Source organism: Ctenocephalides felis, unplaced genomic scaffold (assembly GCF_003426905.1).
Source record: "Ctenocephalides felis isolate EL2017-DRISC unplaced genomic scaffold, ASM342690v1 CF-g0.4_SCAFFOLD_01170, whole genome shotgun sequence".
Lineage (NCBI taxonomy): Eukaryota > Metazoa > Arthropoda > Insecta > Siphonaptera > Pulicidae > Ctenocephalides > Ctenocephalides felis.
The window spans coordinates 63,028,993-63,046,806 of NW_020537324.1; the positions used below are offsets into that span (position 1 = coordinate 63,028,993).

Here is a 17,814-nt window from a genome sequence, read left to right on the forward strand (position 1 = left end):
ACTATAAGTTATTTTACATCACTTGGTGCAGATACGAAAAATAGGTGAACTTAAGCGCCAACTATCTTCAAGGTTATTTGCTTTGACGTGAGAGTAGCAAACTTTTTACTGTTCTCCTATATTTTAAATTTCTCTCAGTTTTCTGAATATAAAGCGTTTGTTTTTCAATTATGTCAGTTTAGATTATAAAAAGAGGACAACAAGGTAGTGATTCAAAAATGCCTGTCTCCACCAAGCAGACTAGAAAAAGCCTCAATAGAATGAAATCGTTAACGCATTCTTTAGATCATACTTGGTCTTTTGATCATACTAATTCGGTCATTTTGAAAGCAATAACTTTTAGTAATGCATTATATCGTAGAAAGCTCGTGAACCGTTATTATTATCATCTCTCACAAAAATACAATTGTAAAGCATATAAACTTAAAAAACCTTAGCTTTAAACTTGAAAAAATAACGAACGATGCCTTTTTGATCCTATGTTCTTGTAGTTAATTTGTGCATCTAATCAAGTACTAACTTTGACGTCGAGATACGAACAACAATATTTCTTTGAGAACTACCAAAAATTGAATAAAAATTTATGTCTTTCTGATATTGTTTCGATCAATAATAATCATTAACGTTTTAATCATTTCCCACGTAAATGCAAAAATGTAGCATGTGGACGCACTAAACTCTTTTGCGAAAATAAAAAATCTAAATAGACTTTATTCGATCCTGTTTTTTTTCTAAGTCATTTGTTTAGTAAGTGAAGTACTACTAGCAAAAACAAATTGAAAATTATATGGCTTAAGGATACTGTTTCGACTGCCTTATTTATGCTTCTCAGATTCGATTGAAAAAGAGTGTTTTAGTGTTTTGAATAAGTGATTCTAGATTAAGGAAAAATAGGATAGAGTTGAATATAAAGAGGAAGATAGTAGGAGTTATCTAAAACCAAACCAAAAGAGTGATATAAGCATGCAATAAGGTGGTACTGTGTTCAAATCTAGTATACTCAAAAAAAGGTGCGTGCGCGTAGTGAAAATGCAAAATAGTGCCGGCGTTTATTTGTAGATATCAAAGTACTTTATTTGGTTCAAATATTAAACATTGAATCAAATATGTAAAAAAATACTTTAAATTCAACGTGAGTGGTATTCAAAGTGCAATAAACAACGACAAATTGCATTGTGCTATTATATATAAATATATAATATATATCAAAAATAAAATCGCAGAAGCAATCAATACATGTGATAGTGAGTGTTCAAAAATACACTAAACATTTATGATAGTCGGTGTAAGAATTGATATTATTTCGTTCAAATATATAATATAAAACAAAATATAAATAAATCACGGTGATTAATTATAATTAAGATTGAATAATTATATTTGATATATCAACAAGCAATATAATTTGGATCATAAACCTCCTCAACAAATCCTGCTAGATTAAGCGTAGGGCTTTTGAAGAGAAAAAAGGAAATAGTGTTAGTATATATTGTCAAAAATTTGTTTCCAAAAATATCAATATATATTGTTTGTCTACACATAACTATATACTAAAATATGATTTTTCTTCTCTCTCGCGGTAACTAAAAATGCATAACGCCGCGGCCGATTCAAAAACTACATCAAATGACGAGTGGATGCTGCAAAAAAATATTGGTTAGACATCAAAAATACAGTTGTCCATCCCAATCTGCAAGCATGCCTCATCTGCGCAGACACCTGAAAAAATCGCTTCAAACTGCAAAACAAAACTTGCGCCACGCTTCTTGCAAGGCGGGCCAAAAATCTTTGCACCGATCTAAATTGGTGATCAATTGTCTTGGATGGAAAAAAATAAAATAAGAAAAAGGTCTAGAAATTCAATTCACAGGAGGAATAACGGAGAAGGTTCAGTTTTTTTTCAACATTAGAAATAAAAAAATCAGTATTATAAAAAATAATACTCAAAAAATATTGTGGCATTATTACATTAGCTTCAATAAAAAGATCAAAATCAAAATGGTAAAAATATTTTGTATTTCAAAATATATAAATTTTAAAAAAATATTGAAGAAATCAAACAATGCCTCAATAAAATATTTTTTTTCTGAAATTCTTTTCCTAGAAAAACTCATTGATAATATGTATAGTTGGTAGGACATAAGAGATCATACAAATACATAATATTCCTAGTTAAAAACATTTTTTAAAAATAATAAATGTTAAGAGATGATTCAGAAATCTTGGCTTTGTGAGAAAGACGATTTTGATAAAGTTTTTCACATTTACTTTAAAAAAATTAATCAGTAATAGCCGAGTCAATAAATTCCGTCTAGAACTTTAACATAATATGTTTGGTAAATTCTAGCAGGTTAGTTGCTTTAGGGCACATATTTTTCAAAAATGACTATTTTAAGAATTTTTTTTTATAAAAATCACCTGCATTTCGAAATATCCCGAAAATTAGGACAGATACGAATAAAAATACTTAAATAAATAAAAATTGAGATAAAAAAAATTGAGTTGCCTTAAAAATCAGAAATTTAAAATTATAAAAAAAATTAGTGCTGTTTTTGAAAACTTTCTTCGAAAAACCTTCACTGTCTCGGCTATAAACGGTGATAAAATTTTGATTTTGATTAGATAAAAACGCTTGATTTTTATATAATAATATGAATAACTTTTTATTAAAATCATAAGAACTGAACACCAGCATAAAGAAAACTAATCAAATGACGACGAATCATATCTTAACATTTTATAAAATTATTTCACAAATATAATATTCACAAAGTATCAATATTTTGTGGCTAACTAATGCTAAATCATGTGAAGAACCGTTCAGCAAAAGTATTACATATACATTTGTTATGTCCATATTGTCCGCAACAACAGCATTTGTGAAATAACTTTATAACATTTTACATTATTGTTAAGTAATAATTATGTTTCTCATAAAATTATTCAAAAATAAAAATAAAACAATACATACCGTCTTCGTGAGTTCGCACAGTAATAGGATAGCTGGTAGGTCCGTCTCCCACGCTCGTGCCGGCCAGTACCCAAATTCTATACTCGGTCCATCGTTTCAATTCGTCCAGGACAAATTCGGTGGCATTTAAGGTGGTGACGGACGCTTCGCTATCAGATCTTCCTGATTCAACGACCTGCAGTTTATAGTACACAATTCTACCATTCGCACTTTCTGCCGGAGGCGGAGACCATTTCACTTTGATAGCCGTGGGACTTATTGCCTCGGCGGTTACATTGCGAGGCGGGGCGCCCGGTACTACGATTTATTTGGTTTTCATATCAATTGGTCAACAAAACATAATAAAGGACTAATAGGTATAAGGAAGGAAAAAATGATAATAAGAGCTAGGTAATTCGCAAAAAATTACTCTGCAAATATTCATGTGGAACAATGGTTTGTGATGAATATTGTTAAGCAATCTTTGGCGAATAACTGCAACTTAAGCTGCAATTGGAGGATATTGAACTGTATATCAGAAGCACATAATACAACTCGATAAATTACACTTTAACTAGTTAACTATGATTGACGAATATACCTGACAGAATTTTGTGCATTAACGAGTATGCGTATATGATTTTGTGTTCTGTACGAGTCATGCGTATAAAACAGTAATCATTTTCTATTTAAATTGGAATGTTTGAAAAAAGCAAAATATATTCTATGATGTCAAGCTGATAGAATATTTTGAGGATATTATAACCGTATAAAATTAGAAGTTCTAAGTGGCATTTTATTTACCCAGAAAACACCGAGCGGCAATAGCAACCTGAAATCCACATGAATTCCACATGGATGTTACAGCGCTGAAGGCACGCTTGTGGATTTCAGATTGCAACCGCCGCTAGAATCACTTTCTCAAATAATAATTAAAGTTTAGCTCTCTAAATAACATTTTTCCTCTTTATTTTAAAAACAGTCTTTGCTTATTTCATTTAATTTAATCTGTTTTTCGTTCAATACGTATGTGCTAACAAAGAAATATAATGTGCTAAATAAATTATTCAATTTTGTCAAATAAACCAAATTTTTACCCGATTTCTCACCAGCATAACTTACTCTGTTATTAACGAATATACACGTCATGCATTGGATTCCGACGACACAATTTGTGCGCACTGTTTGATGTGAACCACAGTTAACAAGTTAAATTGATCATATATAAAATGAAGATTTTAAAATTAAGATTCAATAAATTTATAGTTGTAAAGTATCAAATAAAAATTTAAATAAAAATATTACAATGGCGCCACCGATATACAGTTCAATCAACTTAAATTAACTAAATTAAAATTACGGATTAACAGATAATATATAAAATTTCCTGAAAAAAATCTTGATATTAAATAATCAAAAACAACCGTTGTATAAAATTCAATCTGTTGCACACATTGCTGTATGACTTCGTCAATAATTCGTCATATTGAAATTGTCAATAATATCAATGTATCAAATTACAATTACTAGTGCGGTGCATATAACGTACAACAAAACAAAAAAAAGGTAATACAAACTGAAAAACATCAATTTATATCCAAATATATAAATATATTAACTAGAACTTAAAAGGATCATGCAAGAATTCAAAATTGTATAATACATCACGCACACTCTCATCATATACTATGTAATCAAGAAAATTGTTCAAAAATCAATAATTTTCTTAATCAAAAAACAGAAGGCAAAATGTAGCACGCGTCAATGGGAGATGACACAATTTTTTGACTATTAGTTAGCTTCTGTACAGCTCTACATTGTGGGCAATACTACTTTACCAAAAAATATACAAAAATAGGGAAAAAATCGAACCCTTCAAAAAATATTCGTGTTTATGATCTTTTTTCACACGGCAGTTTGATTTATACTGCGCTTACCGAAATCCTTCATGTAAGCTAAGGAAAATATTTGGATTATTAGGTCCTTGGTTTCCTTACCGTACTGTTTGGTGCGAACTGGAATTGGAGGCGTAGTTGCTCCTTCTCCTCTTTGGGATCTTGCAGCTAACCAGACGTAGTATAAAGTATTTGGGTAGAGGCCATTTAGTTCATATTCTTCATTTGTCGCGGGAATACGCCTAATGAAAATAATTCATTAAAATAATATCATTAAGCCATATCATTTTCACTCCTTAAATTATACCATGATACACTAAACTATTATAGGCAAAAATAGATATCACCAAGAACTACTGGTTAGTTTACCTGCAATCACATAGTGAACCTGAAACTAGATATTTTTCAAACGCAAACTTTTAGGTCAACATTTATCAGACATAATATTAATTTAAAATTCAGTTACAAAATTAAGCAAAATAAGAAGGCTAATACATTTGACATGTCATCGTCAAAATTTACGATACCATTTATTCTCTCGAAAATGAAAACTTCTTCTTCTCCTGAAGGAGAAGTTTGTTTTCGCGAAAAAGTAAGATTTTTTTAATTTTTTTTTTTAGATATGGTACAGACCTGTGATGTTTCTCCTTAGCATATGTATCGTTCCAATATAACTCGTAACTAACAATATTTTCACTGGAATGGACAGGTTTAGACCACTTTAGTTTAACAGCTGTTTCACCAATATCTGAGGCACGTAAATTACTTGGCTGCGATGGCACACCTAATAGAAAAGAGAAATTCATAAAATAAATATACCAATTTAATGAAATTATCAAAAATTCATGTCAATAAACGTATATATATATATATATATATATATATATATACATAATTACATAAAGTAATATAATGACAAATAAACTTAAAATTGAATCTAAACCTGAAATTAAAAAATATGCAAAACAAGCCCCATCAGCCATAGATGATATCAACAATCTCACATATCCTCGTTTATAAATATATGCAAAACATTGATGAGAATTCATACAATGTATTTTGAAGATATTTCTTACCTTCATGTCAACGGCATCATACTAAAATTATACTTAAAAAATAATTTTAAAGCTACTAATTTATAATAACACCTGTAATACGTGTATAAAAAACATAAAACCCTAAACCCCCCACAAACTCCAATTTTGTAAGTTATATTTTTTTTAAATTAATTGTTAATTGGTAGATTAACAGACTGGTAGACGTTAATTTGGTAGACAGGTAAATTGATGAATAGTTAAACAGGTAGATAGATACATACGTAGACAAATGAATAGATAAACAGGTAAATTGGTGAATAGGTAAACTGGAGAATAAGTAAATTCGAGTATATATAAAATGGTAGATAGGACAACTGGTAGATAGACGAATATGTAGAGTGATATAATCAGGTTGACAAGTATTTTGGCAGACAGATAAATTGGTGGGCAGGTAAACTGATGGACAGGTAAACTAATGGACAGGTAAGTTGGTAGTCAGGTAAATAGGTAAGTGCGAGGTGAATAATGATAATTATCATTAACCAATGGTTAACCAGTTAACCTGCTAATAATGTGTAAAATTGCAAATTAAAAAAAAAAGTGTCTTGGCAAGGATTTTTACAAACTATAAGTAGTATAAATTATTATCAATGTAAAGTAAAATTTGAATCTAAATTAAATATTATCATTTATTACCTTGCTGGGTCTTGACGAGTACCGGAGGCGAAATGGGTCCAGGACCCATTGATGTAAATGCTTGTACTCTAATTGTATAAATTGTCAAAGGAATCAATTCACTGATTGTCGTCAATTGATTATTGTCAACCATTTGTGATTCCCATGATGCCATTGGAAGCTCTGGATTTCTGGTATAATACACTTTGTAGCCCTATAATAACAAAATTGGTAAAAAAGAGAAAAGGAATGAAGATTTTAATTTTATTTCATAAATAATACGCTGTTTTTAATTTTTTTTTAAATAAAATAATTCTTAGTATTTTGTTAGTTATATCTAGACCATGCTATTACATAGTGCACAATCTTAATGCTTTACAAAAGTATTTTTATAAATAGTTTTAAGGCGAACAACCTGCTTCCAATATGTTGAAATAGATAATTAATTAAAGCAATGAATATATCAAATATTTTTTAAATTTTTACTATAAAACCAATTGTTTTAATTTCTTTTAACTTACGGTTACTTGTCCATTAGGTGTTTCTGGTTCGTCCCACTGGATGACCATGGTTGAAGAACTTAGTGGTCGAACTTGAACGTTTCTTGGAGCTGTTCCTGGTTCTGCATTAAAAATATTTGATTGAAATAAAAAATATCACTGAATCCGAATATTAAAAAACAATATAAAAATTATTGAATAAACATATGAACAACTACGATGTTAATTAAATGTTCACTTACTAGCACCTCCAAAAGTGGAATCCGCTATTAGTAGCAATAGGAAGATAAAATAATTATTATATGACCTTTATAAAATTCATTGCATATACAAAATATTTCATATCAACTATAACTGCGTGCCAAATTTGCAACATCGATTCCAAAAAATCTAAGTGAAATGATGTGCAAATTCGAAAAAATATCAAAACAAAAATTGCTATCAAAAATAGTCAAAAATATAACTTACATCAAGACGAAAAATTGCATTTGTCCCCAAAAAATGGAGTTTAATGATAGCATGAAAAATAACAAAAAAATCTCATCTCAAAAATTTGTCCAATTCAAAAATATGCGCAAAAAACTACAAAAATATTTTCTAATCTGGACGATGCTGGAAAATAAATAAAAAATGTTTTCTAATCCGAAGAAGCTGGATAATAAATAAAAATGTATAAGTACGTTCAGTCCGTTGTTAGGCAAAGCTGAAACCAAACTAATTAAAAATGTATTATTACATATATGATAATAAACTTATTTTTTACTACTATAAAGTAGGAAGAAATTATGAAGGTTTTATTCAAAAATTTAAATTTTAACAGAACTCACTCGTCTCGCCTGTGGTTTTAACTGCAGGAATACTTGGTGGTCCTCTTCCAATATTATTAACAGCAATCACGAAAAACTCGTATTCAGTATATGGTGATAAATTTCTTACAGAATAGTACATTGTGATGATACCAGAAATCTCACTGTAAGCCTAGAATAAAATTGATGACACATTTTAAAAACATACAAAAAAATGGAAAATAGGAAATTAATCAGTTAAAATTTTATTATAATTATCATTATCCCTTACTTGATTTGCGTATTTTGGTTTGAACTGAATGACATAATATTGAAGATCTTCAGGACCAGTATAGGACCATTCTAGTTTGACACTGGTGGCTGTGACATCAGTTACTTGCACGTTCGTTGGTGGACCAGGCAATGCTAATTAAATAATAATAAATGAATATTTTGTTCAAATATTTTTGAAATAAGGTATCATGTATCTATTTGCAAATATAATAAAAATTTTATGTTCGTTAAAATTGAAAGATCACTCCATGTTGTCGATAACTTTTGCCAGAAATGCAACAAAATTGTTTTGTTCAATGAGTATTGCTAAATTGAGTTTTCATTCTGATAATTGAAGCATGAATTATTATGTAAAGAAAATTGACACATTCAGCACAAAATTATAATGCAGTGGATTTTTTTAATCATATTTGTGTTATATATTGGAACTACCATAGATACTAAAACAAAATATAAAACATATTTTAAAGTATTTACAAATTTGGAAATTAGTTTTAACTTTAATTCATAATCATTGGCAAAAACTTGTCTATTCTTTTCATAAAGTATACCAATCAAAAAGTATCGAATATTTTAATAACTTATCCCATGCAAAGTTAACAATTTGTATTTATGACATATGAAAAAAAATCAAACTTTCAAATTATATTAAAATATAAAGCATAATTTAAAATAACAGCATTAATACGTAATTTAAAATTTTCTGCTTTCAAAATAAGCATTTGTGAAATCTTTCGATTCTGTTAACAAAACAAACAAATAAAAATAAAAATATTTAAAATTGATAATAAAATTGAAAATATTTGAAAGTGAAGTTTTTCCTATTTGATTAAATTTGGAACTACCATAGATACAAAAAATATAAAACATATTTTAAAATTTTCACAAAATTGAGTTTTGTTTCATCTTTAATTCAAAATCATTGGTGAAAACTTGTCTATTCTTTTAATAAAGTATATCATTCAAAAGGAAAATATTTTAATACTTATTCCATGCAACGTTAATAGTTTGTATTTATGGCAAATGAAAAAAATCTAACTTTTAAATTAAATTAATCTAAAACAACTTATGTGTCTTATAGATACCAAAATAAATAAAACATAAAACAATTTGAAATTATCAGTATTAAAACAAAATTTTAAATTGTTTTCAAAATAATCATTTGTAAAAACTTTCTACGATGCTTGGGGCAAAAAAACGGAAATCTGAAATGAAAAATTATTAAGTTATTTTATGAAGTATAAAATTGTTTTTAAAACTATTGAAATTTGTTTTATTTATGCATCTTTCGATTTTAAAATTATAGTTATACATTTTTCTCTTGATTGCAAACAAATAATGTTAACTAAGTGAATCCAATCACGATTAATACTAATTATATGCCCATTAATTTAAAACTTTTGGAAATTAAATTCATAAAAATTTCTTTAGTAAAGCACACTTTAACAATCACAAGTCCTTATATAATAATATAATATTACTAATAATACTTGTATCGCACAAATGTAAGAATTAAACAAAAATAATATATACAAAATGAAGTTTAATTTGAAATCAATCCTTTCGACTTGTGATGCACACATTTAATGGTGTCAACCAATATACACATTTATATAATGATAAATTATAAATTATATATCTATAATAACATTAAAACTATGTATAATATTTAGAAACAATGTAGTTATAGCCATACTTCCAATATGACATGATCGGTTTGTCATTGTAATTAGCATTTAGAAACGAACCTTCGACCTATGCAAAAATTTATACAAATCTCGGAATTCGCGAGTGGAAAGGGTTATTAGCGTAATAAATAATGCCTATTTAATCAATTTTTAAGGCAGTGTAAGTGTTGAAGTTTGATTCATGACTATATGAAAATATGTAAGGAATGTAAGGTATGTAGAAATATTTGTAGAATATAGATAGACCGTTATATCATAAATATGTAATTTAAAATGTTTATACAAAATTCATGCAAACAAAAATGTGAAAAAATTTTAGTACATTTTATAAAAGAATATAGGTTTTATTATTATAAAAGCATCATTATATTTTTAAAAGGCATGCATGCTCCTGAAGTTGCATCAGGAGTTTAGCACTGAATACATATTAACAAGCAAAGTTTCATTTTCCCTTATATCTCAAGAATAGAATTCTGTATCAAGTTCATCGACACTATAGCCTAGTAGAGTTTTCTATAAGTAACAAGTCTTTGGAAAATGTTTTCCATTACTCACATTGAACTTTGACATTAGCTGTGGCCTCTATGATTCCTAGTGCGCTCGCGGCGATGCACGTATAGTTTGCGCTTTCCTGGATGTTGGTTAATTCGAGAACATTTCTACCCACTGGCAACTTATCCTCCGGAGTTATATCTTGTGCTGCGCCTGCAAATCGCAGAAATTATTTCGTACACGTCAGATACACGATAATAATTATAGCCGACGAGGTCCTTAATTAGTCTTGTTTTTATCAAGATTTCGTGCATGTCTGATACTGCCTCGCAGTTATAGTTATAGTTATGGTGATCATTGTGATTTGTGACCTCGGAGGCATTTTGGTCACATGGGAATTGAACATAGACATGGTATGTAATACATACATACATACATATTATATATATATATATATATATATATATATATATATATATACTAGCTGACCCGGCAAACGTTGTTTTGCTAAGTAAGGTATATTTTAAACAATTTCTAGAGAATCAAAAATATTAATCATTTAAGTGTATAAGAATGTGTTGTTTGAATGCTATATACAATGAGGTATTATAAAAACAATAAATCCCATTAGTTTGTCTATATTTTGTCAATGCAATCAAACTGGAAGTTTTATAAACTTTTTATATAAAACATGGTATAAACCAATCTAAGTATTTTTGGTCTTTCAACTTATTTTGGTTACGTTTCAAGTTTTTCAGATTCTTTCATATTCAATTTAAAATTTATTACCTTTCCGCCATTTGACATTGGGCATAGGTGAACCAACAGCGACACATGTCAAGTTCAAATCAGAGCCGATCATGACTTCGGTAATTGGAGGAGGAGGTATAGAAAATTGAGGAGGGACTCGTCGTACTAAAAAGTTATAAAAAATATATAATATTAGATAAAATATGCACACATAAATCACAACGGTTAATGCAATTTATAATTTTCACCTTTAACGTATAAGGTCATCGACTTCGAATACTCTGTACCAAGAGAATTTTCAGCTACGCATTCATATTTCCCTTGATCTTCTTCTTCACTACTTACGATTTGCAGAGAACCTGAAAATTGTATAAATATATTTTATTATTTTTTATTGCATAATATTGTTTTAGATATAAAATGTTCACGATCATCACACTAAATTCATATATTCTACTAATTATGATATCAATGAAATGATGTAATTAAGACAATTTCAAATTTAAATTTTATACTTATCTACTCACAGTAAAAATTGTAAATTGTAGAAATGGTTCAACTTGTTTTATTAAAATTGCAAAAATATTTAACATCAACATAAAAAAATTAAAGATCTTGAAAATATGTTTCAGTGTTTGCAGATATTTAAATTTTCTTTTAAAAATACAGTTTATAATATATGACGTTTGACATCTTATAATCGACACTGAACAGAAAATGTTGCTCTAAAATTCACAAACAGATCCCATCAAACAAATAAGTTTAATCGAATAAGTAAATGCATTTATAAAATACTATTGAAAAAAGAGTCAATTATAACATACCTGCATTGCCACCACCATCTAATAACGTATACCTTGGATTTGACATATCTACAGGCACCATATCTCGAATCCAGTAAATCCTATCATTTAAAAATTAAATTGTGTTAGGAAATGTACAAGTTTAAAATTATAAATTACGCTTAATAGTATGTAAAATTATTTATGAAGATCAAAATATAATATAAAACTATGTAGAAACATTATTGAAACATTTCCCACAAGAGTTTCTGAAAGGGAGGATGAGAAAATACATAAGAAATAAGATCTACTTTTTGTAAAGTTCTTTTCATTTATATATTATATAATTTCAATTGTACAGTAACTGTGATATATAATTTAATTATTGAGTATAAACACTTTTTTATATTATTTCTTTTCATCTCTGTCATTCATTTTTATTTCCTTGAATTTGTCTTTGTTCTTGCTTTATTTATCTTTGGCCTTCTTCTTCTCTTTCTTATCTTTATCCTTCTTGTCTTCCTTATCTTTATCCTTCTTTTTGTCTTCCTTATCTTTATCCTTCTTCTTTTCTTCCTTATCTTTGTCCTTCTTGTCTTCCTTATCTTTATCCTTCTTCTTTTCTTCCTTATCTTTATCCTTCTTGTCTTCCTTATCTTTGTCCTTCTTCTTCTCGTCCTTATCTTTGTCCTTTCTTTTTCTCTTCCTTATCTTTGTCTTTTTTCTTGTCGTCCTTATCTTTGTCCTTCTTCTTGTCTTCTTTATCTTTATCCTTTTTCTTGTCTTTTTTATCTTTGTCCTCCTTCTTGTCCTTATCTTTGTTTTTCTTTTTCTTATCCTTATCCTTGTCCTTATCCGTGTCTTTGGCTTCATCTTTCTTTGAAACCAACAAATATTTATGTTTCTTCCACAAATCATTCGTAACTTTTTCATTCATGTTTGGAAAAACAAGAGTAGTATAAGCACTAACTGTATGATGGTACCCTAAACTATCCATGATATTGTGGATCTCCGAGTAATTCTTGCAAAATAATAACACAGCTAGATCTCCTGTACATATATCTTGAACTTTAATGCGATCAACTCTTAGAACTATTACACTATCAGCGCATTTTTCTTCCAATTCATCTTCATCGAATTTTGAAATTTGAAGCAACTTCAGCACTGTCAATTCCATGTTCAAGTTATTGCATAAATTAATTCTGATTACAGCATTTTTCACTAGACATCCGCCCAAGCTGGTGAAATCAAATTCCTGGCAATCAATATTCTGCATAGCATCGAAACAATTTACAGTTGAATTGAATTGAACAGTCGTACACGAACCAAAGACATCAATGGCTGTTATATTTTTCAGGTAATGGTCAGTCAAATTAGATTTATTTTTCAACCAATATGTAGCTTCTTCTTTATCAAAGAATTTATACCTAAATTCAAGTATGATGGTACCGCCTAATTTGAGCTTCTCCATATTGTATAGATGAAATGAGTACCGGTGCTTATTCTATTATATAGAACTACAACGTTCAATTAACCAAATTTCACTAAATGTATCTTCAAAACACATATTTTTTAATCTACAAAAACTGTGGCCTATGACTCAATGTATAATAAAAAGAGTATTTAGATTTCATATCTCACCTTAGATATCGGTTAATATGGCGTCACAGATAAATGAATAACAATTCGCGCGAAATTTGATAATAATATTACTTATCAAGTTTTATTTACACATTTATCTATATATCATATCGCAAAAAATCAGCAGTAAATTTTTATTATATAATGAAATAATATTATATAATAAATTAACTTTTTATAGAATTTACTTATGCTCTGATGGTTATTAATAAATGTGAGAATCAAATATTATATAAACATTTGTTTTGGCTTAATTTCTGTTATTTTGAAAAGCCTCAAAAAATAAATATGGGCAGTATTGAACATTGAAAAATCCAGTAAATAAACAGATCCTGCGAAACCTACTTACTTTTTATAAGTGGAAATTATATCAAAATTATATGCAAATTATTGATATATTACGTTTACACTTTTCACTTTACACACCTTTAAATTTATATAATATATAAATATATATATTATATATATATATAATATATATGATTTTGATAAATTTTTATTAACGTACCTTGGAGCTGGACTACCCTTTGCCTGGCATTGAAGTGTAGTACTATGACCAATTTCCACTACTCTAGTTGTAGGACTTAAGGTTATCACAGGAAATCCAGATGGAATTTTTTCTGTAACAAAACATAATATTACATTAATAATACTGATAATCTTAATGAAAATAAAACAACTCAAAAATGATTTTTAGACGTTAATTTGTACAAAATTAAATAAGCTACAATAATATCTAATAACGTAAGATCATATAGCAAAATTCAGAATACTCTTTAAGTTAACTATTGAATATTGGGATGGAATTGTTTTCATTTTTGGATTGCAATATTAGATCGTGACGATATAGACAAATCAAAATGTTCAATACGTTTCGATATATGATTTATGTCGTCATCACGGTATATGGACAAATGGGATAATAAGGATTATAAAATACATTCATAATTATAAATATAATGCACACAATTGGAACTAGCACAAAACACGCTAAAATGGTCTGTTGTGGATTCATAATTGTGAATCAATTAGTGACTCTAGATGCAATATATTTTAACAAATTTTTGAGCAGATAGACTTTGATAATTCGATGCACAGGAGACAAAGTCAATGTCCTGTTTTATTTCATGTTAAATTATCCTATTTTATTCAGAGGCAAAACTACATATACATAATTAGATATATGTATATATATATATATATATATATATGTGTGTGTGTGTGTGTATATATAAGCGTGTCCATGGTGTAATGGTTAAGCTCACGGACTCCAGTAGACACTATTCTTCCCTGAATCGAGTAGATGCTCAACTCAGGTTACGGAAAGCCCTAGGCAGTACTACCCATTAGTAGTACCCATTATATATGTTTGTGTATATGTGGTTGTATTCATATAAAATGTCTCTTCCATAGTGAATTTCATTAATCGTCGATATAATAACAACAACAACAACTTCTCACAATCAGATAAAACAATCGCATCCATCTACTTCGATAGTGTGTATCTGCTATTGTCGATTTGTGAATAAAAATAGACGAGAAACTGTCTGTAAAGCTCGTAGAGATTGGTAAAATAAAAGGCGGCACAGAATAGTAGAATAAAGCGGAAGACGATCAAGCCGTTGCCGTTGCCGTCTGCTATCGAAGTTCAATAGAATCGACGCTGCACGTCGTTTGTCCTTTGAGAAACTTTACCTCGCGAAACTAAGCAAACACCGTTTGCAAAACGATATCCCTACAGAAAATTCAACTCCAACTCAAACTAGAACTATAGAGTATAGACTCTCTTTTCCAACTGGAATATTATTCAGCGCCCGGTGCGCGACGCCAAAATCGACGAGTTTAAATAGATATCGGAATAAAATATGTTGCACTTCGACACACTATACACACTTCGACACCAGTCGACGATATGATGAACGTTTTCAACAATTCACCTTTCAATCCGAGACGAAATTCAGGTGACATTATTTTATAAGGTATTTAAACAGATGTCTAAAGTGAATGCTATAGCATTCATATCCTTTGTGATGCAAAATGACGTGATTGCTTTGACATTCAAATTTCATACCCATTAAATTGAATTTAAATTTATATAACCTTACATTTTTTGTAATTATCATACCTGACAACTGACAAGGTAATGACTATCTGATCTTTAAGTATTTCCTTATCTCTTCCCGTAGTCATAAAATAGCTTGAGAATGCACATTGCGCAAAATTACAGCAAAATATTGGTCGTAGATTGCAATGCAAAATTTTAATATACAATAGTAATATAGTAATTTCTTATACTTTGAGTAAAGAAGTGAAACTGGGTACAGTTGTGCCAGGATACGGTAGTGACAGTCAGTGGTGTTGTGCTAATATTTTTTTTGCCGGAACGCTAAAATTTAAAATCTGGTTCATAAACCGGTTCAAAAAATTTGATATATTTCGATAAGAACTCACAAATCTAATATATTGACTTTTTATATAATTAACTCTATTATACACAGCTAGTCTATACATTAAATTGTACAAGTATGAGGGAATCATTGAGTACATAATTTATATTCTTCAATGACATTAATCATATTTATTCTGGTATTATTTGTATTCATTAATACCTACAGGTATTTATTTTGATATAAAAGTACTCAAGATTTATTACAATACTTTATAAGATTTAACCTAATAACATGATAGATAACCTATTACCTATCATACTATATTATATTATATTATCATACCGTGAGATACCTATACCGTCATTAACTTATTATATACCTACAGACCTTTTACTTCTTATAAATACTACTGTCTAATTTATATATTCACCTATATTATATAGGTTTACCTTACGCCCTATGTATTATCTCTACCTATCTATTGCCTATACCGGGAATTGAACCCGGGACCTCCGCGTGGAAGTCGCGCACCTTAACCACTACCCTATCGGATACCCCCACTAATAATATAATATGGGACGCACTGTTGTTTCCGCGGGTCATTTTCTAATTAATTAGGTAATTAATACTAAGGTGGCGCGACGACACGCGAAAAAAGACGGTTGATTGTAGCGTTACGGTGGTGTAGTGGATAAGGTCGTCGCGTGCCACGCGGCGGACCCGGGTTCGAATCTCGGTAGGGTTAATGTAGCGTGTAAGGGAAATTATAGGTAATAGGATATATAGTAGATATAGGTTAGGTGTATTCGGTATACAATGTAGGGATTTGAGAGTATATAATGAAATATAGCGTATGGTACATATGTAAGGCGTGTAGTATAGAATGCAACGTATAGGCACACGTAAGGCTATAAAAATACATGAATAGGAACCTATGATGTAGATGTTAGCGTATAAGAAATGCGAATGAATGTAAGATTTAATTTATAAATATTATTTTTTCTATAAGAAGTTCATACACCTCAATTTGTTACTAAATTAAAAACGACTTTGATAAAACCAGTGGTTTTGTGCTAATATTTTTTTGCCGGAACGCTAAAATTTAAAAACCGGTTCTAAAACCGGTTTTCATGTTTTTCCAGTTCCGTTCAAAAAGGAAAGAAACAAAAATTGTTACAAAACCCATTTTGTGCACATATATGTATGTTTATTACAATAATAACATTTAATAAAAATTAGTTGAATAATAACGTATAAAATTTACTTATTAAATCATTTTCTGTATGTAGCGATGTTTTTATATTTTTTCTTGCCGGAACGCGTTCCGGCTCAAAAACGATTTGCCGGAACGACGTTCCGGCGCGTTCCGGCTCGACAACACCACTGGTGACAGTCATCATAACACCTAAATTGATTTTGATAGAGGGCCAAAAGCAGAAAGATGAAGTATGTATGTTCGAACAAGTTTCCATTATTGCATTAAGTCTGCGCTAATCTGTGGACCTAAATAAGTAGACTTAAATAAATCCTAATCTAGAATTATGGCCAATCCATCAAAATTTATTTACAATAATAATATAAAAATTTCTTAGATTTTAAGTATAAGGGAGAGACTGGGTACGGTTACGGTTGTACCAGTATGTGGTTGTGACAGTCATTATAATACCTTAACTTATTTTTAAATAGAATCCGAAGGAAAAGATGAAGTACATTTGTTCGAATAAGTTTACATTTTTACATCGAGTCAGTAGACAGCTTTTGAAGAGTTCGATTTCTTTTAATAATAACTGTTGATTATATATGCACATAGATAGATAACTTTGTTTTTTATTTTGGGATAATTCGAACATCAATAGTTAATTACCAACGATTATTTTATTTTATGTGACATGTATATATAATATGTTGTAACATGTTTTTATCCTCTTCGGACGA

General features: G+C 29.2%; 1 protein-coding gene across 1 annotated transcript in view; it reads right to left on the minus strand.

Moving 5' to 3' along the window:
- The window catches only part of LOC113365642 (tyrosine-protein phosphatase Lar-like), a 108,376-nt gene that overhangs the window by 19,626 nt on the left and 70,936 nt on the right, over positions 1-17,814 (minus strand). The window contains exons 3-14 of the mRNA XM_026607151.1: positions 13,998-14,109; positions 11,891-11,970; positions 11,315-11,425; positions 11,106-11,231; positions 10,380-10,529; positions 8,135-8,268; positions 7,885-8,035; positions 7,079-7,179; positions 6,579-6,771; positions 5,479-5,629; positions 4,948-5,087; positions 2,972-3,268 (exon numbers count right to left, since the gene is read on the minus strand). Coding sequence (XP_026462936.1) covers positions 2,972-3,268; positions 4,948-5,087; positions 5,479-5,629; positions 6,579-6,771; positions 7,079-7,179; positions 7,885-8,035; positions 8,135-8,268; positions 10,380-10,529; positions 11,106-11,231; positions 11,315-11,425; positions 11,891-11,951 — 1,615 coding nt within the window. The 5' untranslated portion in view covers positions 11,952-11,970; positions 13,998-14,109. The remainder of the gene's footprint in view (positions 1-2,971; positions 3,269-4,947; positions 5,088-5,478; positions 5,630-6,578; positions 6,772-7,078; positions 7,180-7,884; positions 8,036-8,134; positions 8,269-10,379; positions 10,530-11,105; positions 11,232-11,314; positions 11,426-11,890; positions 11,971-13,997; positions 14,110-17,814) is intronic.